The 27,036-nt window shown below is 39.7% G+C and overlaps 1 protein-coding gene across 1 annotated transcript in view; it reads right to left on the reverse strand.

Moving 5' to 3' along the window:
- The window catches only part of DGKQ (diacylglycerol kinase theta), an 87,440-nt gene that overhangs the window by 54,943 nt on the left and 5,461 nt on the right, over window positions 1-27,036 (reverse strand). The window contains exons 2-3 of the mRNA XM_038125571.1: window positions 9,474-9,553; window positions 176-275 (exon numbers count right to left, since the gene is read on the reverse strand). Coding sequence (XP_037981499.1) covers window positions 176-275; window positions 9,474-9,553 — 180 coding nt within the window. The remainder of the gene's footprint in view (window positions 1-175; window positions 276-9,473; window positions 9,554-27,036) is intronic.

Genomic DNA, 27,036 nt, shown 5'->3' on the forward strand with positions numbered 1-27,036 from the left:
AGTTTATGGAAGGTGGTTGATTTATTATTCCTTAGTTTGAAGTACACCTTCCCACGACCAATGAATGGATAATAAACAAACCAAAAACTTCTCAAGCACTCGAGGTATGCAGTGTAAGGAAACTGTAGGTTACTGGGTGGCACACAGATGGCCATACAAGTAGGGTTTGAGTTACCTTCACATCGAAAGGCAGGTGACTCCAGGGACTTCCTGCACACAGCGCAAAACTTTCTTTTGTAAAGTCCTGGAGGCCCAAAACAGTGTGCAACTGGAACCTGCCAGCAAAAAATGCATAAGACATTATCAATTTCAACTTCCAAAGTGTCAGTTAAAATTCATAGAAGCTGCTATATCTTGCAACAACAGGGCGGTATACACAGTGTGAACTTAACTAAGCATAAGAATAAACAGACTGATAAAACATCCTTAAAAAATATTCATACTTAGAAATATACGTTAAATACTTAAATGTAACTTTTTTAAATTCTTGGGAATTAATATGTATTGTATATATTTTTAAGCTGATTAGCTTGTTGATGATTCACAATAACATGAATCCAAAGGCTTCCTTTGGGACATACCTGTAATCACAGCTATTCTTCTAAGCATTCTTAATTGAATCAAGGACAATTAAAGAGTAATTACTGCACAGGTGAACAAAATACCCTAAAGACACGCACAAGACAACTTCTAACATCTCTGGGCTGCCACAGTTCAGTGCTCTCTACACACGTTTCACTTCCTCTCCAAATACAGCCTGGCCATTCGCTGACCAAAGGGATTGGTTGGTCTCCCCCTGCCTTATCCAAAGCTTCAAAGCCTGAATGGTATCCAGCTTCTGAAGTACATCCAAACTGAGTTTCCTCTTGACTGTAGGTTGAAAATGATAAACCACGATTTTCTCTTGCAAGAGCTGTCTGTACCAACAGTTTTAGCAAATGTGTTTCTTATTATTCACTTACCTTAAATTGTTTTTTTTCTTGCTTAATTGATTTTATTAATTATTAATTCTTGATTAATAATGAAGATGGGAACTGAGAGTACCAAAGGAACAACAGATGAAGCAAAGTAAAGAATAAGAAACATACTTAAGCTTCATATCTTTTCTAGAGACTACTCTTCCTACAAGATGCACAGCTCTGCTAAAGTGAGATTCACATTAGGAGGAAAGAACATAACTGCATGTTTAAAGTCCTGAAAACCAAATGAATTCCACAAAAGTTTGCCGTGATTTAGGTATTTAGTATTATGCATTTCACATGCACTTCTTGCTACAATGAAGTTTTATACATCAAGTTTATCTTGTGATTCTATTTCTGGTAAAAACTGACAAATTATTATTTAGGTCTCAAATGAAATTAATCATTCCCAGTAAAACTTTGGAAATAAAGACTTCAGATACATGTAGTTACAGATAGCAGCTTTTCCTCTCAGATATACTGGTAAAACATCCTTCAATTATTCATCAGGATTTGAATTTTTCTCCTTGTATGTTGAGGTTTTCCTGAGAACTATTAGCAGCAAATCTGATATGTACTGTGAACACAGAATTTGATGACCCAAGGAGTTGCTTCCAATTATAAGCATCAAATTCCCACAAGAACTTTCTATTCTCAGAAAGTATGGGAACAGTTACATCAAACAATCCTATTATTCAAGCATGAACAATGAAAGAAGTGAGATAAAGTCTTGCCAGATGCAACACAAGGAGAAAAGAACAATGCTGGAAGTTTAATCAAGAAAAATCAGTAACCCCCAAACTGCAAAGTATGTGGTTCCTCAGTGCTCCTCAGAATTTGGTTTTGGGAGGTAAAAGAGGACAAAGAGAGGTATGAAATATGTTTGTGTTACTAAACATGAACAGAATAGTGCACAGCAGCTGACCAGTGAAACAGAGTCACCAGCTCATTGCCCTAGCAGACTGTGAAGAATCCTTGGTCCCTGACTGATCAGGAAACTGCCCATTCAGATCCCACACTCCCCACCAAACTGGGCTGACAGCCAGCCTACAGAAAAGACTCCATATCAGTATCTCCAATACGGTATATAACAGCATTGCCTCCAAAAGCTTCAAGTTTTAACTTGATGTACAAGTTGGGGATTAAAAAATACAGCCAAACCATTCTTTTCAGGTCCATACCCTACTCCTTCCAGCCCAAACTGAAATTTCATTCTCTGCAGCCCTCCATTTCTGATATAAAGTTCATAGCTGGCTTACCTAATTTTTTTTAAAATCAGAATACTCAAGCCATATAATGTATGTTTACAAAAAGAATATATATCCTTGGTGGGGGTAAATTATCCTGGAAAGCCTAAGAAGCTTTAATCAAACTATCCCAGATTAAGGCTCATAATCCCTGCCCACCCTGCTACTTCCACAAGAGAAGGAAGAAACAAACCTCTCTGTACAGTGACATGCAAGTTACCTGGGCTCAGTTATTGTGGAGGTAAAGTGCCACAGCTGCAGCCAACTCTAGCCGCTCCAAAACAACAAAGTTTGCTGGGGGAAGGCCACTTGCACAAAATTCATCCTGCACAATGAATTCATGTGCAGAAAGTTGGAAAGAAATTATTATATGAGCACAATCTGACCCAGACACTGCAACTGCAAGGAGCTGAAAAGCCCTAGTCAGATTTCTTCAGGCAAGCTTTTCTGTACATCCCCACTTGTCTTCAGGTTTCAAGTGTTATCTTTTAGTGCCCTACCCCTGCCACAGCCTCAAGCACCCTGAAATCAGACACAGGGGAGACCTCCCTTAGCTCTGAGGTGCGAACAAACTGCTCTGGACACCCAGCATGAGCATCCAACCCCCACAACAACCCAGGTTTGAAACACAGGGGACTCCTTTTCTGGCCATGAGTCTGGCTATTTTTTCTTAAGCGTAGCTTAGAAATGCAGGCTGTTGAGTATTGTCACAGAGAGGTTCTGCTAAAATAAAGAACATGTGAAAAACAGTATTTATTTTGGGAAAAAAATGTGAGAAGGGACTTTGACAGAAGGCAAACTTATTCAGGATCTGACTGTGCTTATCTAGAACACTCAAGTGAAGGAGACCAAGTGTAAATTCTTCAGCTTTTCAGACCATGGTGACAATTGTCTGAAGTCTCAAGGCACTGTCAAACAGAAGGGAACAACTTGCCCATTTTAATGTTAAGGGGGGGGGTGGAGAAGGGGAAAAGAAGGGGGGAAATGTTTCTTTAATTTCTTTCTTATAAATCAAGCCAAAGAAACTTTGGTTATCATGAGTAGTCTTTCTAATATGGTTTGGAAGATGACAGTTATAAAAGCAACGTAGAGCCTGATGGAAAATGGGATGGGAGAAACACGGAAACAGAGAAAAGGTAGAAGAGTGAGTGCAACATAACAAATGCATCAATTACACAATTACATCCCAACACGTTTTCGTTGCTGAACAAGTTCCAAGCACCTACCTAATATATATATATATATATATATATATTTGAAACTCAGACTAGAAAAGCCAGTGAGACACCATGAAAGAATACAGAGCATTTCATGTTATTACCTAGTTTATATCTACCTCCATAAGTAAAGCAAAGTACAGAAGCATGAGGTGGCCTACAGAAAAAATGTTAATAATTCATGAGAGTTTAAAACTGCTTTTCCAATCCATCTACTTAAATTACCTAATGAAAACCACGAAAATCGATTTCCACAGAAAAATACAGAAAACTTCTTCTAGTAATACCATTAAATGACATCTAAGTGCCCTTACAATATTGATCAGATGCATATCAACAGAAAGTATAATGGCAACACTCCAGTATATCTCCAGAATGACTCTGCACTCAGGGATAAGATACTCCTAGATCCTGTTCTATTTCCTGCCATCTGTTAAGGAATGCAAAGCATTAGAGAATGTAATATATATCTATAAATGTTCCTATCAGCCTGTAATAAAATTTGATCCTATAGAAAGCTAAGATTCTAACTACTTCAGTGCAATCTCTGCAAGTGCATAGCAGTTTTGCAGTAACAAAAAAAAACAAAAACAAAAACAAAAAAAAACCCAACAGCAGCAACAACAACAATCCCCCCCCCAAAAAAAAAACCAACCAAACAAACAAACAACCAAACAAAAAAACCCCCCCTGCAACATACTGCTTTTAAAATCCACACTTTGGAAGAAAAATAAAGGACAGAATTGCTTTCTTTTCACAATGCCTTTTAAAATTGTTCCTCATCCTGAAATGTCACAGGATATCAAGCATGTGATCAACAGTATATCATGAATTCAAGTACTCTTCCACTACGGTGGAGTCACTTTCAGAGTGGCCCAGCTACCCTCCAGACCCTCTGATTTGTGTATAGAGTCAGACCAGGCTGTCATACTGGTCTGCAGCCTTCAGGATGCCTCAACAGCAGGAGAGAAAAGGCAGCTCCAGGAAAGTCTGTTTTCCACCCAGCAGCAGCTTCTTTTCTACCAGCTCAGGCAGAAGAAAGTTTTATCTTGAATCATGAGGCAAAGACTTCCAGGTGCAAAGGGCAATGAGAGAAATACAGATATATCAAATGCGAATGTCGCAGCTGCTGTCTTGGGCAGTCTTAAAAAGGAAATACGTACTAAAAACTTTTTCTAGGCCTATGTCTAGACATTATTTTGCCCATTTATCTCCTCCTCCATCACATCAGGATGATTTGCACTTGGCATGATTTTGCAAAAAATACCGGAGAGTTAAGAAACCAGGGTGGCAGGACCTAAGGTACTGTGGGGCTGAACAGCTTCCAAGAAGGAAAGGGTAGACAGAAACAAGGATTCTAAAACTCTCAATAACAGCCTCCAAGGGTTGATTAAAAGAAATTTAACTTAAGATCACTAACTTGCAGTTCAAAAACACTCTTTCATTTTAAGGATAAGCACAAGCACTTGGAAGCAACCATCTTCATCAGACACCCACAAGGGCAGTCACACAGAGTCATTCTCAAAGACTGCTCTCACCATAAGGCCAAAAAAAAATTTCATGATAAAAATTAAAACGGTGTTTCTGAAACAAAAACACCTACAGATATTTAACTGTAGAAGCACTTGCCTATCTAAAGTTTCTAAGGTTCACTTCAACACCATAAACCTTTGCTCTAGGGAGATAGATATGGTGAACACACCTCACTCCACCCCATGACTGTTCTGTCCAGGCCTAGACTATACGCTCTCTGAAAGAAGCCAACAACTTCATGATTCAGCTTTTGCCCTTATTGACATCTTTTCAATTACTTCCTTATTAATCAGTAATCAAAAATAGCACTTTGATTTGTTTGCAACCTCTTATTTAGTAGCAAAATATTTCTGCAACTTGAATACACTCTGTGCTCTGGAATGTCCTCTATTGCTTTGGCATTTTAGGGACAGTGTCTAGCAACTACTCTTCACTTGTGTCCAAACTGATGTTCTTGCTCTGAGCACTCTGAAATGAAGTAAGAATACAAAGTTAAATGGTGTCTCAACACATAATAGGACAGGAGAGACAAAATCAAATACTTAATTATCAAAATTTTAATTTGGGCTAACACAAGGGAATGATGCACACATCTATATGCTATCTCACTATATCCAGGATTATTTTTCTTCAGCCTGCAGATCTCTGTGACAGGACATTTGGCCTTATACACTCCAAGGTCTCAAGGACCCTTTGCAATGGATAATGCATCCCATGCTATTTCAAATCAGAATATGATGCTTCTGCTCAAAAGTAAGACTTGTGTAAAAGCTTTCTACTGCAATTAAGAGTTGCTTGGACTAGTATATTTTGTACTGTAAAGAAAAAATAACCCATAAAAGTCACTCACTCCTTGCGTTACTGCTAAAGAGGAATTCAATGTCCATGTCCTCTTATCAAGACAAAGATTAAGAATTAAAACAAACACAGTGCCATCCCATAATGCTTCTGAAACTGAAGAGTCAGTGATACAGCTGTAGAGCTCATCTGGGACTTCAGATCAAGTTTCAAGAGAGCATAATAAACTCTCCTGAGTTTACAAACTAGGAGGAACTAGCCTTTCCTTCCCTCAAGCCCTGAGGTTCCCCTTCAGGGAGAAAAGGGAGAAAACCTGGGTGCAGTGCCAAGATTACCAGAAAGTAGTTTTAACCCTCATTTGGATTCTAAATTATGCCATGTGACTGTTTCCAAGCAACTGCCTTGCTGAAGCAACAGAAGCATGGGTCAAATGCTAGAGAGAGACTGTCTTGACAGAAGGTGGCTACCCAGCAAGGGCCCAGGTAAAACCACAGTCACAGAACGGTTTGGGTTGGAAGGGAACCTTTAAAGGTCACCTTGTCCAAATTTCCATGCAGTGAGCAGGGACACCTTCAACTATATCAGGTTGCTCAGAGCCCTGTCCAACCTGGTCTTGAAGACATCCAGGGATGGGGCATCTACCACCTCTCTGAGCAACATGTGACAGTATTTCACCAACCTTATTGCAAAAATGTTTTCCTTAAATCTAGTCAGATTTAAGGGGATGCATCCCCTTTTAGTTTAAAACCATTGCCCCTCATCCCATTGCTATGGGTCCCCCCAGAAAGATGATCTACTTTCAGATTGTTGTTACTGACCCAAATAACCACACTGCACACAGCTGAAACCAGCATCCAGAGGGAGAAACTCAGGTCTGCATACAATTACAAGAGCAGAGACTGCTGCAAGCACCACAGCCTTCCCATTCCTTGCCCCAGCCCATGAATGCAGCAGCTTTCCTTACAAAGAAAAGTTTTATTTTTAGCACACAAAGATTCAGAAGCTGATTACCTAGACGAGCGTTTTTCCATTCTAAATAACCTGGCTTTAAGAATAACAGCACACAACAAAGTCTCGTGAGCAGACTTCAAAACCTTCTTAAAATGGAAATGTTTAGAAAGCATTAGAGCAATGCAACAACACACCAACAAGGAAAAATAAGCACAGCAAATGCTGAACATCACTAAACCATTCTTCATGTGGTCTCATTTCAATTTAGTTTCCCAAGAACGGTTACATAGAAAATACACACACACTTCTAAGAAGCTGTAATACAGCTTCAATTCCAACCCAACAAGGGAAAACAAAACTTCACATTTCACCCCCAAAAATGTTTTGTTTTTACTGTTATTTTGTTTTGTGTTGGTGTTTGGGTGTGGATTATTTTTTGTCCTCCTTTTCTCCTCTTTTTTTTTTTTTTTTAATGCGTACTGAAGTAGGTAAATACTTAAGGGAATGTAGGAAAGAGAGAGTTTGAATTTGAACAAATCATATGCCCTGCAAACTTTTCAGAAGACTGATCCACAAAGGTTTGTTTAGAAACATCATGACCTGGATCCACTCTGGAATACTAAATGCAGGTGATAATGAATTACAATAGAGAAAAAAATTCATCAACTGGATGCAGTTGTGGCATGCTTGTGACTCTGTGGGCCTTTACTTGACCCCGGGAAGGATACCCTACTGTCAGGAATAAAAGTTTCCACCAAACATCTGCTGAAAAATTATTCTCTGATGGGTTGTCTTAGTATCAAATGACACACATTCTGATGAGCTTTAACAATTGCCATCTTCTCTAGATGAAATCCAGGCAAGTAAAAAAAAAAAAGTCTCATTTCTGTAATACACTGAATATTGACATAGCTGAAAGAACTATCAGAAAAAAATCCCACCAGTGTTGCCTTCTACGTCAGACCTTTTAATAAATAAATAATCTGAAAGGAGAGATTAAGAAAATAAACTTTCCACAAATTGTATAAATGGCTGTCATTTGTTTTTCTCTCTGTTATATTTTTTACGCAAATGCCAAGTCTGGTATTTGCTTTCACGAAGCCTGCATGCAAAACGACGTCTCCCATATGGCAGCCTTCACTTGTGCAGCTGATCAGGATTAATGCAACTTGGATGACCACGTCAAGGAGGACATGACTGTCCAGAACGAACAGTACAATCCAGAGTTTTCAAAATAAAATCATTACAGCTCAAGATGGAAAACACAAAAGGCTCTTCAAGCTAAACACAGCAACGCTGAACTGCAAACAGTTTCAAAGACTGACAACCCCACCAAATAACTATCCTCGCTGCGCAGTACAATTTGTGTTTATTATTTACAGATAAATCACAAGATAAAAATTTTGGGGCAGATAGATTACAGGGACTGACAAGAGAGAAAAAAATTACACTGACGTCGACAACTGATGCAAATGGGAACATTAGTAAGTTTAAAGTGAGGAGTTTTACCATATAAAAGCAAAAGAACAAATACCATTTTGAACAATGAATTAAATTTACAGCAAATCCACAAAAGAAACAGTCATAAATGTTTACAATGTCTACACTCTGAATTAAATTACTATTTTCCAGTTGGATTTTTGCCATCCCCCTAAGAGGCCCTTGTAGATACCTATATCATCTGATTCACTATTCCTTTTGCTACAATGACTGATTGCCTACATACTGAAACAGCGGAAGATGCTAATTCTTAGTAAAAGCACTTCTCACTACCTCCATGTCCCTTTACCATGGGTTTTAAGACTTACAGCAGTATTTCTTGCTGTTTCACTGGCAAATTTCTATGTATCAGACACCTTTTTGACACCTCTCAAGATGAAAGTTATGTAAGGAGAGAGGAAAAGCAAAAAAGATAAAAAGCAAAGCTTTGCATTGGCACAGTCTAGCAACTTTATCACCTAGACGAAGCATATTGAAGAAAAACAAATGGATAATTTCTCTTTATCCAATCCCTGTAACTCAGATTGCAGTGTTTTCAAACTTCCACATCTCACCCCCTACACAGGCTCCCACAACAAAAAGGAACTGGTAAAATGTTTTACGACACAAAGAAGGGAATCAGCTCCCCTTCACAGGTCTACACAATGGATTCCCATAAATATGCTTTGAGTCAGCAAGGTCTGTAATGAACATGACTGATTTTACAGCTATGCCTCATTCAACTTTTGCCTGTGGCTCTTTAAGGTATTTGTAGTATTTTACTCCTTCTCTAGTAAATTTCTCATGTCCTTCTCCCCTTCCACTCCTCTTCTGTCATCCTTTCCCAAGTGGATAACACACTTTGTTTTCTCTTCAGTTTAGCTTCTTAGTACCTTAGTCGCATCCTATTCTGTAAGGTTGATTCATGTTTCACACCCTTTGAATGAATCTCCTACACATAAAGTCTTGTGGGAGAAGGTCACAAGCCATCTGAAAGCAAGTATTTATTGCGAAAGTTCCAGGTAATGACACACAGTAAGAACATCTAGTAACTATTAAAGAATGCAAATAACTGGTCTTCAAAGACAGAGTATCTATAGTTGCTCACAGCAGACTTTCAAAGGAAGAGTAGCTTTGCCTGCAAGCAGCTATAAAAGCCTCAGTGATGACTAATACAATTTTTGCATTATGATATGAAGAAAACCACTGCTAATACAGCACCATGTTCATTAGTGATAAATGTGTGGTACTACCCCAAGAAGGAGACAAGCCAGTGTCTCTTTACTCACCCTTACAAGGCTGGGAGCAATACATGAGCATGGTATCTTGACATTCTTGAGGCACTTTTCGTGAGACATGAAGTTGCAAACTGTGGAAATAAAGTAAGAACCATGAGCAACTCTTCACAAGCAAGGGACTTTAAGAAACACAATCAAACGAAACAAAAAATGGAGTCAAACACAATTAGGAATACATATTTTTAAACACATTTGCTATCCCCTAGGTTTGAGAATGTACACAACTGTCACACCCTGAGCAGTGCATGAACTCCAAGTTGTTTTGCTACTAAGATGCTGGCAATCGAAAAGGAAGGACAGCTTATCCCAGAACAGTACAAGCCTAACGCAAGTCATGTCCTCCCACACTCTCTCTGTCCATGAGCATCAAAATGAGTTCTTAAATTTCAAAAAAAATTTTAAGCAGTCCAAAACAGCTCTTTGATATAGCCAGTACAGAAGGACATGTTCGCAAGTGAATTATTCTACAAGCTAGTGCATGTGACATAAATGTGAGAAATAAAGTATTGTTACAAACTGAGTATAATGGATGAAGGTTGCCAATTATAGGCAGCTTTGAAAGTCAAGAGTAACTATTTCTTTTATTACAGGTTTATAATTCCATGCAAGCTCCACAAAGCATGCTTTCAAGCATTACAATGTTTTAAAAGATAATTTCTCATGGAGGGGATATTTTTCACAGCTTCTTACCATGAATTTGCATTACATTAAGCTGTGTGAAGAAAACAAGGGATTCTTTATTTCATTCCCACCACCTCTGATTAATTAGGAACTAGTAAGCCATGCAGCTATGGATTTACAGTCCTCTTTCTTTCAGAATTACTCTCCACCAGTTCAAGCGTGAAGCCTTGCACAGATGCTCAGCTCCCTACCTCTTGAGTGGAAGCTCAGACCTCTCCCAGTGCCAGGGCAGAAGATCACTTGCCAGCAGCAACTGTTGCTGTACACAGCGGGTTTTCCCCTCCCTGCTTTTCCTAAGCACAGTGTACCACTTCCTAAGTTTCCCAAGTATCTGACAACACCCCAAGTGCTTCAAATTTCCCATTTGCAGTCCACTGCTGCCACTGACTGTATGCACTAGTGCCACCAAAAGCAGCCAATTTCCTCTCCTCCCCTTTCTCCAGCTCATTGACTTTTGATTGCACACTTCTCCTTCCAGGCCAACTGAAGCATTAAAATCCAGGTCCACTTCTCTAAACAGCTTATTGCCATCCCACACTAAGTAAATTTTCCTTCTGGTGGCACAAAAAGGATGACACCTTTCCTCTTGGCACCCATCTTAATATGAGCAGTAAGCATTTTTTTTTCTCCATTAATCTACAAGTCAGAAAAAGAAGCACTGCAAGTCACTACTGTGTTCAAATGTGTTATTCATCATCCATGGTTGAACCCGAAATGATTACTGCACTGATGAAATAAAGCGGGAATGAGCAGAACCAAATCTTCTGCTGGGTGCTATGAAGTGTTATGTGCATCTCCAAAGTTCATGGCTGTTTCCAGCCAAATAGGGCAGATCACGGAAGGAAACAGTCAAAGAAAGGATGATGAAGTGGATTCTTACAGCTGCAAATGCAGTTGCTTAACAGATTTGGAGGTGATCACTACTGAGGGGAGGAGCACATAGCCTACCAGTGCAGAGGAGACCAAGGAAAGCAAAGTCATTATCCAGGCAGAGGAAAGACGCATCTCCTGCTCCAGAAAACAGGCATGAGTCTACACAGAGAACTGGTGAATCTCATCGCTGATATGTGTTTTCTCTACATGGACATGTGGTAGTAATATAATGATAACATAATTAAACTTGCTCCTTCCTTAGGTGCCAGCAGTACTTCTGTTGATGCTCTTAGGAAGGTCACCTGCTTGAGGTGAGAGCAGGTCTGTAGAAGCTACAGGAGAAAAGGGTCAAAGGCCACCTGCCCATTACCACCTGCAGTCTGAAATTTGTCACTCCTACCTTGAAGACATCTTCCTCAGCCACTTGCTCAGGTGACCTTGTCACTGTCTCAGAGTGGTGCCCAAAGTTTATTGGACCTGGCTAGGTGAGGGGAAACACCCTCTGAAGGCAGAAGCGTTGTGACAAAGGAATTATGGCTCTGACCCATGAAAAGCAGAGTATGAAGCTTCAAATATAAACAGGCAGATGTCAAGAATTTCATAAAGAGGTGAGAGCTAGCAATGACTAATGAAATTCAGTGAAATGACACAGTTTTCCCTCATTTTTCTAGTTCAGAAGCATGTTGGCTAGAAAGGAAAGAGAGCATGGTGGTGCAGACTGATCACAGGAATTTTCTGATCTGCAAGATGCAGCAGGCAGCTAAAGTTTGAAAGACCACCCTCTCTAAGGGGCTATTAGATTTAAATGCACACAAATTCAATGCACAGGTCAAGTGAGCCCTACCCAAACACTTCAGGGAATTCCAACAAGCAGCTCATGGAAGACATGCTCCTCCCATGGACCTTGAGAGATGTTCTCTACTTAATTACACAACCCAAGCCAGTACACGTACCAAAACCCAAGTCAGTCAGTAGCACAATTTTCTCTTTGCACTGACAAATCCAGAAAAACATGGTCCTGCATAAAGACAGTAACATATGGTTCAGATAAGGAAACATCTCATTTTGTTTGACACAGAAGAGCATACTAAGTCAGCAGCTTCAGAGAATCAGTAAAACCAAACAGTGAATGAATGTTTCAGACAAGGAGCAAAATAGGAAGGTGCATAAAGGTTTCAATTGTTTGAATGTATACAGAAGAAGACAATACAGAAAATAATTAGATTCCTAAAATGTCAGCCAGAAAATTGAAGCATTTGCAAATAATCACATTAAGGAATATCAGGAGACAAACAGCAGGAGATAAGCAGTGTCCAAACATAGAAGGTAACATTCTCAGTGAAAGATTTTCACATGTTTTTCAGGAGCTACTCACACAACTCCTCCTCTGCTTGTCACATTCCTCAGGGGGTGAAATTACTCCTGCAAGTCACCATTTTGTTTTTATTTTGCACATTCCACACAGAAAGAAATAAACCCAAAATGTCAGCAAACTAAAGCATTAACAATATTGGGGGGGGAGGGGAGGGGGCAGAATCCTACATTCCTATCAATTAAGTCCCAGGCTTAATTAAGTCTGAAGTTCTGACAGCTAGGAGAGGTTTTATGGGTTTTAAGGGGTGACCTTTCATTATGAAAAACAAGCCAGAAGACACTGTTTGTGAAGGTTTAGTAGATGAAACACAAAATTCTGAGGAAAAAGCATTTAAAGGAAGAGGACAGGTGGATCTTCTTAAAGGATAAAGATTTCTTGACCCATACAAACTCAGTGATGAGCTACAAGCAGACACATCTATGGGTTGTACAAGTCAAAAGAAAGCCATTCAATTGCAGCTTTCAGACACTGCACAAAACATTTAACTAAAGGTTTAGGGGGCTTTATGAGGTCTCTCCAAGCATCTTGCCAGGCATACTGCACCAACCATATTTGACAAGTTTACCTTCAGGCCTTCTGCTATTCAATTATAAATTACTTCCTTCTTGTGAAAAATTTGTTTTTGCCAATGCTCAACAAGAAGCCATCTAGCCATTGGGCATCACAGTGCTGCTCCCTGTCCACACGAACACAAGATCTGGCTTTGCAGCAGGCTCTGCCCATAAGGCATCACTTCCTGGGCCACTTTTCCTACAGCATTCTGTTTGACTTGGTGTTTTAATAAAGATGAGGGCCATGTGTACATATGGCAACTCATGGAATGTACAGCCAGCACCTTTACAACATATACTTGAAAAGAAACAGAAAACATCTCTCTCCAGGCCTCCCCAGCAAGGCAGGACATAAAAGCTGGTAATCACTGTAACTCATGAGCTGTGTAACGCTTAGAAAAAAGATGGCTATTTATACCCTTCAATATGTCACACTTTTTCCACATAAGCATTTTTCTCTCTGTTCTCAACATTGACTTAAAAGCAGAATCCAAACTAGGAAGAAGAAACAGTGAATTATGCCCCGTAGGGACTCTAGGTATGTATTGGTGTCCTACGCAAATGGTGAGAATTCTGGGTGAGAATTGCTCATGATATGTCAGATATAACACATAAACTTCTCTCCCTTTTGAAAAGACCATTCAGTCCTGAGGAAAAGTCTAGAAGGCGTTAAAAACTACTTTTGTTTCCTCTTTGGGAAAATACTCACCATAATTCAATTCTGGTGTTTTTCAAACAGACATTTATTTGTATATTTGTATTTTAACATGTTAGGTTTTATTTAATTTTTTCTTTTATCTTTAACACTGAAGTCTAACTTTGCATTTGCTAAACATTTTTATAAGTAGAATTATCAAACTGCTCTCCAGGGAGGATAAATTTTTTTCAAATTTTTTTTGATAATACATTTTTCATTTCTGGAAAAATTTAAGTGCAATGCATTAAAGAACATACACAGCTTATTAATGTGAATATAAATACAACTAAATTAAGTGCAGTAATTCTCTGAGGCAGCTTGTTAAATGCAAGACTTGGAAGAAGTCCCTGTCTTGGAAAGTTTACTAGAACAAATGCCCTGATCTATGTAGGAGTATTATATAAATGGAAAATATCTACAGTCTTCTACAAAAAGCCCTATAAATGTACATAGATTACATGAAAGAATAACTAGGGGACTAAAATAAAACAGAGAAAGGGAAACACCACATTCAAGATCTAATGCTGCATCAGACACGTACAGACTCAGCAGCAGCTCAGCCATTGCACAGAGAGAACCAGCAAGCTGACTTGATGCTGTGGCACAGAGGTGGTTTTTCTGCCCCTCCTCCCCAGTCTTTTCCTAATAACGTCTAGCATTCAAGTTGCCTTTCTTTGACAATTACACAACAGGCACATATTTCCCTGGATGCACCATTACAACCCTAAAAACCTTTCCTGCCCATCTGTAAAAGCCGACTTAAGACTCAGCAGCTTGTAAGAGAACTTTTCCTCCTCTTCATAACCATCACTTTACATTCAACCACCCCAACCAATAAAATGAGACTGAAATATACTTCTGTAATCCTCAGCAGCTGGTGTCAGCATGAGCTCTCATCTCACTACTGGCCTTTGTAGAGGATGTTGTGGGCTGTTAGTGAAAGAGCTGTGTAGCACAATCCCCCACACTGCCACAAATCCATGTGCAGTCTTGACTGAGTTCATTGCTTCCCTCTATCGCTTTTATCTGACACCCAGACCCACGCACACAGTCAGTGTGTTTTTATTTTAGCATTTCACACACTGCGAACGCCAGCTTTCAGTTCCAGTGGGAACTTTCCATGCTCAATATCTTTGTTTATATCTGTCTTCTACTCAGATGCTCAGAAAAGCAAGGCTAAGAAAAGGCTGTGGTTATGGTCACCAGCTGGCTCTGGCACTAGACTTGGGTGGCCAGGGAAATGTTGTTTATATCTTCCTAAGCACATGAAAAATTCTATAAGATTAAATAAAATGAAGTTTCTACCAGATTAAATATTGAACAATTTGGGTTTTTTCAACAACAGGTGTCTAAAAATGCTATATATTATCTCTATCTAAATACATCATCTTAAAAAGGTTTTTGTTAAGTAAAAAAGTTGAAGCAACAGATGGAGAAACATGGACAAAGTCCTCATCATGTATCTAAAGTGTAACTTAACTCCTACTCTGAAGTGTGTTTCTGTACTCACAAGGAAACTTCCATATCCCAAGAATCTCTATCCTCCTTTTTGATATGACAACCTTCAGCCCTTTATTGTATTTCACACATCAAATGAGACTCATCTGTAGTCACATCCTTCTTTTTTTCATCTGAACAACTCCCAGCAGCTGTAAGAAGCAATGCTTTCTACCAATCAAAGAATGATAATTCTCTGAAAAGACAGGTCTATGCCCCTTAACACTTCCCACCACACATTTCCAGACTTAGCTGTCATGAGACTGCAGCAAGCCACAACTGGCCCAAGCTCTGATCGCCACAAAAGAGTACACAAGAAGTCCAGAAGGTGTACACAAGAAGTCTAGCTTCCCACAGGTGGCAAAAGGACATGCACCTTGTGGTAGCTTTGGCCAGAGCCTGCACTGATAGCAAGTGGTTCCAAAAGCCAACAATGTCATGGCTGCAAACTCCAGGGTGACAAGCACCAAGAGTAGGATTTAGTTTTTGTTTCCCAGAAAACTGTTTGGATTCAGTGAACCTCTTGGAAAGGTGACAGCATAGTAATTTTTTACCTTACCACTCACCTGGTGCAACATAGCATCAACCTCTGCAACAAATGATGTTTGGCAGCAGTTTGCCTGGGGCGGAAGGATGTGCAGTGCAGTTTCAAGCCTTGTGCTTTCACAGCAAGCATGGCTATGTTTTAAATGCTACAGGTACTATAGAGAGAATAATGGCTCTTACCATTTACTCCAGAGGGGCAATTCATTCCTGCAGAGACTATTGAATTTATTTTCAATACTTCCAGTAATTTTCATTTTCAGTAGCTCCAGTAAAGAGAGCATTACTGTTAAGAGTGTACTACAGCTACATCCGACTACACAGTCTGTAGAGTTAGGGTCAGATTCTCACATGTCGTAAATCAGCACAATTACTTTCAGTTTGCTAAAGCATAACAATATACCAAAGGCAAAGATTTTTAACTTCAAGTCAATACACCAGATTATAAATTTGACCATGTGGCATACATCTTGTTTTTATCAAAAAGAAATAATGAATTAAGGGTAAAACATTACCAGGCTTTCTGTAAAGCTTAGTGCTTTGAACAGACAGCCATCAGTACTTCCAGCTATATAAATATTTCTCTTAAACAGATGCAATTATTACGAATCTTTGTTCCATAAGTCACCAACTTATATAAGGCATTCAACAATCCAGAATAAGAGAAAGTATTTGAATTTGTGAACACCAGAGCCTTTAAAGTAGTTATTCTCACCCCTCCCCTCACTGAAAAAACAAAACCTCAAACAAAACAAGATAGTGCTCAGCAACTGAAAAAACAGCTTTTTTTAAGAGCACTGTCAATCACTGCTAGAATATGAGAAAACAAGATGTTCTTTTACTGTCCCTCTTATTAAGGAAGGAGACGTAAATACTTGTTCAGTCCAGCCAATATCCCCAGGGTTGCCCTGAAACATAGCAGAGCTCTCTGCTTTCTGGTGGGTCCACAAACCAAACTGCTTTACTCCAGAATCTGGAAGGGCTTCCCAAATTCCCAATTTGTTTGCCATGATTCACAGAGATGCCATAACTTCCACCTTGGTTCTGCCAGGATGCATAGTCATGAAATTGCAGCACTGGTTTATGCAAAGAAGCTGTTGACGAGTGCTTGGGGAAGGAAGATGGGTACAGAAGTGCTGAACATGGAAGAATCAGCTTGCCCCAGTCAATTAATAAAAGTGCCCCATGCACACAAAGGCAAAGACGGCCACTGCAGGAGGCACAGCTACTGCAGCATGCTTAAAAGACAGAAGGAGGACGGACAACTGCCTGCAGACGAACAGAGGAAAACAAACAAGAAATCTAGCGAAGCCAGGGAGTAAACCAAAGCTTCAAAGCTGTTATGCAAGACAACAATAACAGTCTCTACTTTCCAAGCAATGAATCAGTAGGACTTATAGGGCATATCAGCACCAAGACAATTCAGCCTAAGTCAATCTAACTCTTTCAAAACAAAGTTTTATTTTGGTCAAAACTAAGTAGGTTATTTCCTCTGCTCTGCCTGCTCTTCCATAGCATGTGCCTGACATAACAGAAGCCAAAATACAGGTTTAATGCGCTTCTCTCCTTCAGGGGTTTTATCATTCCCTTCTGAAGTTGTCCTTGGTGTGCAAGCAGGCTTATTCTGTTCAGCAGGACTGCCTTTGCGTTCACTGAAGAGATCCATTGACAGTTAAAAGACAATAGCTTTCAGAAAATGCCCATGGGCTAATTAGTCACAGATTGGAGAAAAATACTTTTATTTTTTCTATCACAGTGCTCTTAAATTATATCAAAAACACCAGACTGCTTATCCAGACAGGATCATTCAAGCTGGTGGAGGAGTCACTATTTTCAGGAGTAACTTAAAAGCAACACTTTCATTTTACTGGAAGTTCGTGGGACTCAACTTCTACATTTGCTACACAGCTTTGAGCTACTTTTCCATTGTAGCAGCTTGCCAACATAGACGCATTTAGCTTTTCATTTACAACTGTGACCACAGGCCAGTCTGAATACTGTGACTATTCACTAAAAGGAATGCTGGATGCAGTACATGGACTTCACCAGCTTATTTCCCAATTCAGCAGAAACATGCAAAGACCTGTATGCAATATTGGTGTGCTCTCTAAGACAAAAACACAGCCTAGTTTAAGCTTAGAATTCTGTTGTGCAATGCTTGCTAAATGTCACCAGGAAAGCTGTCATAGAAGCTTTGGTCTTCCCAAAACATTTCAAACAATGGTGAGAGAGGAATGGAAAAAAACTCTGAAATCTTTAAGAAGTCAAGCATTAAAAAGACCCTCCTTTCTCACTGTGGTGAGAAACGTAAGGCTTTGTTTACAGTGTGCTTGACACCACATTGTAAATACTCTTCAGAAAATCCAAAAGAAATGGAAACCTTGTTAAGGTTTTCCAGAGACCTGATGAGTATCCTTATAGATCACTTGTATTTGACAGCTCTTTTCTCTCTCCAGGATTCTCTGGTCTTGTTAACTAACCAGTCATACCTGCTTCTGCTTTAAATGGAGAGTATATACCCTGTTTGATAAAAATGCAGTTTGCCTCCACACAATGTGAATTGCCTTGCACTTTATATTCCCAGAATTATCTGCATGAGAACACCTTCTCTTTACAGGTACAGATACTCCAAAGAAATGTTTTTGTAGCATCTGACCTCTATAATTTCAAGGCAGCACATCTGAATTCCTATTCATTTGTATTTCAAATATGCTGATAGAAAATAACAAAGTAACAAGACAAGTGAAAATAAGACAAGCTACTTATTAAGAAAACAGTCAGATAAGTTTGGTCATATACTTGAATTGTCAATCATTTGGTTATAGTAGGTTTGCTTGAATTGTACTAGCCTCACAAAGCACCTGGGCTACATAAGCACTTCTCATTCTCTCATCTCTGAAGCCTACAACACGATATCTTGCTTCTCCATCCTCCTGGTACTGTAAAACGAGTACTGACAAATGAACTAAAGGAACCTCACCTGCCAAAACAAAACTCTCTCCATCTTCTCATCTCCTGACTCTACCCAGAACAGGTTTCTTAAATCCTGCTAAGCAGGAAAAGCCAGAGCACCAACAGCTGGAGACAAAGGCACCTATACACTGTGTGCTCAGTCCCACCAAGGCTTTGCATTTCAAGGAAAAAACTGCGCAGAGAAGTTATACCACAGTAGCATTTCGTCAAGAGGCTTTTCTAAATCCCCAGCAATCAGAAAATCTAGACACACTACCAGCTATGTCTGTACACAGAAGAGGGGTCTATCCACTCCACTTAGCATGCTGCAGTCCACTCTCTTTCCAGTCTGCACAGTATGGCCAACAGAATATAGGCTGAGGTGTGAACAGAAAAAGAGCAGCACTGCTGAGAAGCACTTGGGAATGTTGGTGGACAAAACACTGAGAGAGGAGGTGATTCTTAACTTTTACACTGCTCTCATGAGACCCTGCCTGGAACACTGCATCCAGCTGTGAGATCCTGAGCACAGGAAAGAATGGATACATTTAAACAGGTCTTAAAGAAGGGCCACAGAAAATATAACATGGCTGGAGCACCTCTCCTATGAGAAGCTGAGACACTTGAGATTGTTCAGCCTGAAAAGTGAAGGCTCCAGGGAGACCCTTAGTGCCACTCTTTAATACTTAAATGGGGCATTTATGAAAGATAGCAGGGCCCACTGCAATAGGACAAGAAGTAATACTTTGAAACTAGAAGAGGGTAGATTTGAACTGGGTGTAAGGAAGAAATTTAGTATGATAGGGGCAGTGAAACAATGCCACAGTTTGTCTAGAGAGCTGGTAGATTCCTCATCTCTGGGAACATTCAAGGTCAGGTTGAAGAGCACTTTGAGCAACCTGATCTAGTTGAGAACATCCCTGCTTATTGTGTGGGATGTGTGGGAATGGGCTGTTGGGCTAGATAATCCTTAAGGGCACTTCCAGCTCAAACTATTCTGTGATTCTGTTCTGTGACATTTAATGAGAAAGGTGAGCTCTGCATAGACTTTACTTTTTTTCCTCTTAAAAGACAGCTGGATCAGACTTACCACCAGTGAAACTAGAATGAACACAGAATTTCAGAGGCATGCAGTTTTAGCTACTGAACAGGTCCCCAATATTAAGAGTGTTTTCTTCTTTCTTCAGAGAGATGGAAGATGGCTAGTCTCAAACTTGCATTGACATCCAGAAAGCACTAACACCTTCTCTTTTCTTGAAGATTAGGCCAAAGGCAAGACATGCCATGGGACAAGGCGCTGGTCCACTGATGGAAAACAAAAAATCTCCAAGAGGGCTGCAACATCAGGGGAGAGTCCAGCAACTCATCTCCTGACAATTCCAAAAAAAGAGATCCTTTAGAGGAAGAGGCCTCCCACTAACAATGTGAAGTTGCACAGGGAGCCTGACAGTTTTTGCCACCAACAATGTAACAGCAATAGACCATTGGCTGTGACTCTTCTCCCAGCAGACTCCCAACCACACTGGCTATCAGCAGTCTTTGGGGATGCTGAAGACAGGAGCCCAAAAAGAAATTGTCTCTGAACCACAAAAATCTGTCTGAGGGCAAACAATTAAGCACTTGAGCTGCTCTTTTGTACAGGCAGAAGGATGAAGGTTGCCCACACAAGCCAGATGCAAGACCATGTAACACAGTTGTGGCTTTTTCACAGGTTTTCCAGACTGCTGCCTATATACAGCAAGAAAAGGTCAAGCCGGTTTGAAAGATGACAGAAGAACCTCTGATAACACTCCCTGTGCATGCAGCGAAAGGCTATAGATCCTAACAACCTTCAAAGAAGAAGGTCCTCCAATGACATCCAAGTCATGGTTTCAGCAAGATGCCATGATGATAAGAAAATCAAGTACCAGATACTACTAAAAGACTCTTGAAGACCATTCAGAAATCAGAAATTTCTCCTGGCTCTGTCTTAATCTGGTGCCTCTTATGTCTTTTGCTGCAGACTGCCTGTGCAACCAACTGAACCCCAGTGGCTGGAGCAGAGATGGGCCAGCTTGGCAGCATGTGTAAACTAAATTGCACAGGAGGGCCAGAGAAACATGAAATGGTTAAAACCAGAATAACAAGGAACATCCAGCTGGACCACAGAACCACCTACTGCAGGGCATGCACACTAGTGTCATAAATGCTTACCTCCGTGCAGCTGTTGTCTGCAACAGCTTCGCCAAGTCACTGTTTTCAGGGTGATGCCTTACAAAGAGAAACTTTGTCAATTGTTTATCAGCACTGTCCAGCTGACTTACAGCTACTGGTCAAAACAAAGAGCTTCAGCTTACAGCATTCAGAACAGCAGAACAAAAATTACAAGGAAGACTGATCCAGCCCTCAATTTAAAGGAAAATGCACTAAAACAATTTGACATTTACTGCAAGCATTCTTGCAACAAAAACTTCATCACAGAATCATAGAATTGTTAGTGCTAAAGGGGACCTTGAAGATCATGTAGTTTCAACTCATCTTGCCATTCACCACACGAGGTTGCTCAGCAGACATTCAACCTGGCCTTGAACATCTTCAGGAATGAGGTATTCACAGTTTCTCTGGGCCACCTGTTCCAGCCTCTGGGCAAAGAAATTCTTCCTAACATCTAATCCAAAGATGCTCTATTTCAGTTTAAAATCATTGTCTCTTTTTCTTGCACTATCTGCCCATATAAAAAGTCCATCTTCCTCCCCTTTATAACCTCCTCTTAAGCTATTGAAAGCCTTCTCTTCTCCAGGCTGAACAATCCCAGCTCTCAGTCTGTCTTTATTGCAGAGGTACTCCATCCTTCCAATCTTCATCGCCTTCCTCTGGACACACTTTAAGAAGTCCATGTCTTTCTTGTGCTGAGGATCCCAAGCTGGATGTGGTGTTCCAGGTGGAGTCTGACAGGGGCAGAGTAAAGGAATAAAATTACTTACCTTGACCTGCTGGCCACACTGCTTTGGATGAAGCCCAGGATGTGCTTGATTCTGGTATTGCCAGCTCGAGTCCAGCTTTTCATCCATCACAACTTCAAGTCCTTCACCACAGGGCTGCTGTCAAATGACTGCTTCTCCCAGTCTGTACTTGTGTCTGGGATTGCCCCTAGCCAGTTGTAGCACCTAGCCCTTAGACTTGCTGACTTCATGAGGTGATCATGCCTAGGCAGCCTGCACGAACATTGCAAGGTTCCAGCCCTCACACATGTGGCCTCCTCCACCACTATCACTCGTTACCCAGTATGGTACAAATAAAGCCACACACTGCCAGGTCAGTGTCATCCCCCTCAATAAAAACACAGACGTCTCCTATGCAAAAACAGTCCTGTTAGCACTTCTGCTACGTTAGACATACCTACGATGAAATGCCTCCACACACATGAAAGGGAAATAACAGTAGCACATCTCCAACTTTGAAAAAGAAGAATTTGAATTACACTGAAATAAACAGGGTGGATCTTAGCTGAATTTAATGCACAGTAGGACTTCATAAGCTGTGACGGAATTTTGGCAGAAAAATGCAATATTGACACAGCTGCCTGGACACTCTCACAGTACCCAAAGACTTGGAGACATCCTCAACATTACAGGCTACAGACCAGCTGTAATATGGAGCATATCACCAGTGACACACCGAGTAAACCCCACGTGTATCCCATGCACACAGGAACTCAGTGAGTTAGCTCTATGCTCTTAGCAGAGGGGGAAACCAAGTATTCCCTCCAAAACACACATAAGATGTTGACTGGACCAAGGAGAGCCAGGCAGCATTTCACATAAACACAGTCTTTTACACTCAGTGATATAGCCAGCAGACAAGAGGTTTGCAATCCTTCTTCTGCCTCTTAAAAGCTGAACACAGAACATAAAAATATAATAAAAAATTCTGAAGATACTAGAAGAAAAATCACTGCTAAGCTTAGTTGCAGCAGCACCCACAAACCTCCACAGCACAGTTATAATTTTTCAAGGAAAGTTGGATACATTTAAAACATAGGTCCCATTATTAATCTACATAAACCCATAATAAATTTTCTTCCACATTTAATTTGGGTAATCTCTGGATTATCTAAGGCATCTCAATACTTCCCAGCAACAAATCAAGCAAAAAAACCAAGATACCCCAGAGCTGCCATGGCAACCTCTAGTTGTCATTCCTATAGGGCTTCATTTCCGAGTTGCATCACACTCAGAAGTGTGTAAAACAATATGATTTGAGTGAAAAATACTCAGACCTGGAAAGAATGGAGGGGAAAAATGCAGAAAGCAAAGAAACAGAATCCTGTGCCAACTGGGTAAGTACATTCAGTATTTTCTCCAGTGTGGTTACTACAAAGCTATTGACAAGGTCAGGAAACTAAAGGCAAATGATTCACACAGTGGTGAATCAGGAAAACAAAACACTCACAAGGCACTATTTCCAAAAGGCAAACTGAAAGTGCTGATCTCCATGATTTTTTTAAAAAATCCTGATTCTTCACTTTATTCACTTCAAGTATTTTAGAAAGATTCTTTTTAATAAAGTGTGAGCATTTTAGTTCCAGCACTTAGGCTTGATTCACTGATGAGATCGAGGACTATATTTCTCCTGAATTAAAGCAACAGTCTCCTTCATATATCTAAGATCATACAAAATTCATAGAAGATGAGTGCTTACATCTATATGGACAACCGAAGCCTGCAGTACAAATTAAATATACCACTGATGAATACACCAGAACTTCCAAAATAAAATAATTCTCTTCATAAATACTAAAACTCAAAATCTCTCCCTGAAAAGCCATAAATCTTTCCCAAAGAGGAACCAAATTATATCAAGGCTCATATATTCATTTCATTTTAGTGTTGCTTGGTGTGGTCTTCTCAATTGATCAGATAGAGAAAGTTCTTGTAGCACTTGATCTTAATTTACTATGTAGCATAATCAGCTACTAATTTATGCACATGAATTAGCAACACACACTGAAAGGTTCTTGAAGTTTCCCAGGACAGCGTATTTAAGAAAAAAGTTACACTGAGGAAAAGTAAAAGTGAGAAAGCAAAACCAAAAAAATGTAATATATCTCCATTATCTTATGGATTTAGTTTTAAATAATCTATTTGGTTCACCTGAAGAAAAAATGCTTGAATGAAAAATACAATAACGTCAAGAAATCTTTATGCATTTGCCAAACAGGAGCTATTCTGGAAAGAAATATAATAGGAACAGAAGAACAGAGGTCAAAACCAAACTGGACACAATGATATTTGGCTGTTTTGAAAAGTATTTTTAACACGCTAGTATTTTTACCTTCTACTTTAGCCTGTTTTTAAAAAAAGGATTTGGCAACCAAGGCCTAAAAGTCCCAGCTGCTGTTAGTTAACTTCTTCACAAGAGAAAATATGAGCATGTAAGTCTGTACTTGATTTCTGCACAGAAATTGAAACACGAATCTTCTAAGTTCTTCTTGTTTAAGGTTGTATCTCTTCTTTCTCGCCTCCTCGTCTTGGATAGGTGTTTGGTTTCTCACTCAGCATCTTCTGTTTACAGAATTAAGTCTGCCCAGCATCCGGACAGAGAGTCAAAGCATCAAAATGCAATTGAAAACCATTTTCTAGGACAAAGGGATTGTGACTCCTTTTTGGAAGGGCTGCTGTTACTACCATGGACAACTGTCAGCAGTGAGGGCAGACACTCTGCTCACAGAGTGAGCACACCTGTCAGGCACAACTGCTCCAGCACGGCATTATGCCACTGGGACATCCAACAACATCCACCCAAAATCTGGGCAACAACCTGTAAAAGTGTCTTGAGAGGTTTAAATTATGTGAATATTTGTGAATATCTAGAAATTTTTAAATCAGCTTTTGCAGTATTCTGTATCAATACTGTTTTGAGAGGAGGTCAAATGTGAAAAAGCAGTTTCTCCTAGGTTGTTGCTCAGCCCACATATTTGTTTTAATTCTAAGGGATTCTTTTTATAGCAGATACATTCCAGGATTGCTAGTCCTAATCAGTTTTCCATGCAAATTTGTATGTGTGATTTACACTCTGCCATCCTAACTAGATTCTGAAGAAAATCTGTCATCTCACCAAAAGCCTTTTTTATTTTGAAATAAAGCATTCACAGTCTCAAATGCAATCAATTTTTTCACTTTATGTTCAGAGCGTTCCCTCATGCCATCTTCATGCTTAGGGGAATCTTACCAATTTCCTTGTATTTATGATGATTCCAGGCAAAGATCCTAACCACATAATGGTTTCAGCACTGAGGAAGTATTTTTGCTTGAATCACTTAAGAAACTGATTAGTGAATTATTTCTTATGTTCACTGGTTAACAAGGTGTACCAGTTATTATTTTCACATTCTGCAGAGAAAGTATTGCACAAAAAGGAAAGACTAATTTCCTGAATTATAGCATGACAAACCAAGACACTAAAAAGTGACACAAGCTGCCAAGCAGAAAGAAAAGCAATGAGGAACTGAGATTTTTTTCCTATGCATTCTTGCACTTAAACTGGATGTCGTATTTTCTAGCCACCATAACCTAATACTACCCTGCAGAACAACACAATGCTCCTATTTTAACCCCTAAAATTCAAATTATTCAATAATCCAATAATGTCTTGCAAGAAAATCTGTTTAGCTAAATATTCAGAATGTCTCTAGCAGTATTGTGTATGGAAAACCTTCAGGCATGGATTAAATTGTGGTCAAATACAGCACTGTTTATCCCGTTATTTGTTTTAGATCTTAAATAATTATATTTTTTCAATAGTAAGGGCCATGACAATTATATCATACAACTGGTATTTTAAAAGAAACCGAGCAGGTGAGTGATACCAGCACATCACATTAATAATCCTAAACATATTTCCAAGTAATGGTAATATTCACTGGTAATAAATCACTGGTAATGATCCACTGATATTCATTCGTAAACAGGAAAGAAAGCAACAAAGTCCCATAAATATATGTGAATATATATGCATGAATATATACACAGCCCCACCCCCATTCTTCTAGAGCCAAGCAAATAAAAGTGCTTAAATAAGAACAGGAAGTGAAATGAGGGGCTGACTGTACTCTACTGAATAACAAACTTCCACAAGTGAGACAACGGTACACAACAATAAGGAAGAATACTGTGGTAGCACACTTAGGAAAACAAAAAAAAAGAAGCGTGCTTCCAACATGTTCCTTATCACACTGTGATATACACGTTAGGTTTCACTCTCTGCTTGGGAGTGTTTCCTAACAGGCTTCTCACAAACTGAAAGTTACCATTAATTAAAAAGGCTGGAGGGAGGAAAAACACAAAAAGAACAGGAGCTGATCAGCATGTATTGTTTAATCCTTTAGAAAGGTGTATACACTATACACACAATCCGCTCTTTCCCCACTGGAGCTGAGTCAAATTAAACATACTCAAGTAACTTAGTCACCTGTTTTCTGTAAGTGTTGCAAAAGCAGTTTCACCAAAGGTACTTTCAGGAGCCAGCTCAGGATGGATCTAATTGAGCAACAAGTAGCCCAAAAGGAAGTCAGTTCGAGCTAATGAAATGCAGAGTTTGAAACACCTTTGGAAGGAACAAGCGACATAACCAAAAAGTAAAGATCATCCAGGGACAGCATGGTTCCATGAAAATTCAGAGCTGCCACCTGAGAAGGCTGCTCCAAAATCAGGAAGAGAACCACCTTTCTATGGATACTAAGAAGCAAAGAAATATTATGGACAAGTTATAAACAGCATGCAATCAAAAAAGGAGAAAACAGACCAGCAAAGGCACCATGCCCAGAGGGAACCCACCAAACAAACAAACAAAAAACAAAAACAAAAAAACCCAAAACCAAACCAAACCAAACCAAAACAAACCCAAAAAACACCCAAAAAAACCCAAGGAAAAAATGTATTATTCTTAGATTCATAATTCTGCGTATGAGTGGTGCTTGCGGGTGGAATCAACAGAAACATTTGTTACAAACTGACCACAGAAGAATGAAAACTAAGCATCTTGCATGCCATTCCCCCTGGCAGTAAACATAGGAGGCCCCACCTTGAGTTACAATTCCAACTACTTAATTAATGCCCATTGCACACAGCAGCGTCCCTGCTGCATATCAATTTTAGACCCTTAGCACAGGACCATAAGAACAACGGTCTCTGAGAAACTTACCAGAGGAAGACTGAAAAATTTTGGTGGAAGATTAAAAGGAACCCAAGGTACTACTCTCGAAGATGACTGAAGAACACCTGAACATACTATGTCTAAGGTATATTTGACAAATGATCATCTAGAAAGAGAACCTGCAGAGCCACAGCCACTTCACACCGTGATGGGCTGATGAGCACCTTCCTTAGTGCTTTTGTCACTGCTCAA

Source organism: Motacilla alba, chromosome Z, assembly GCF_015832195.1.
Source record: "Motacilla alba alba isolate MOTALB_02 chromosome Z, Motacilla_alba_V1.0_pri, whole genome shotgun sequence".
NCBI lineage: Eukaryota > Metazoa > Chordata > Aves > Passeriformes > Motacillidae > Motacilla > Motacilla alba.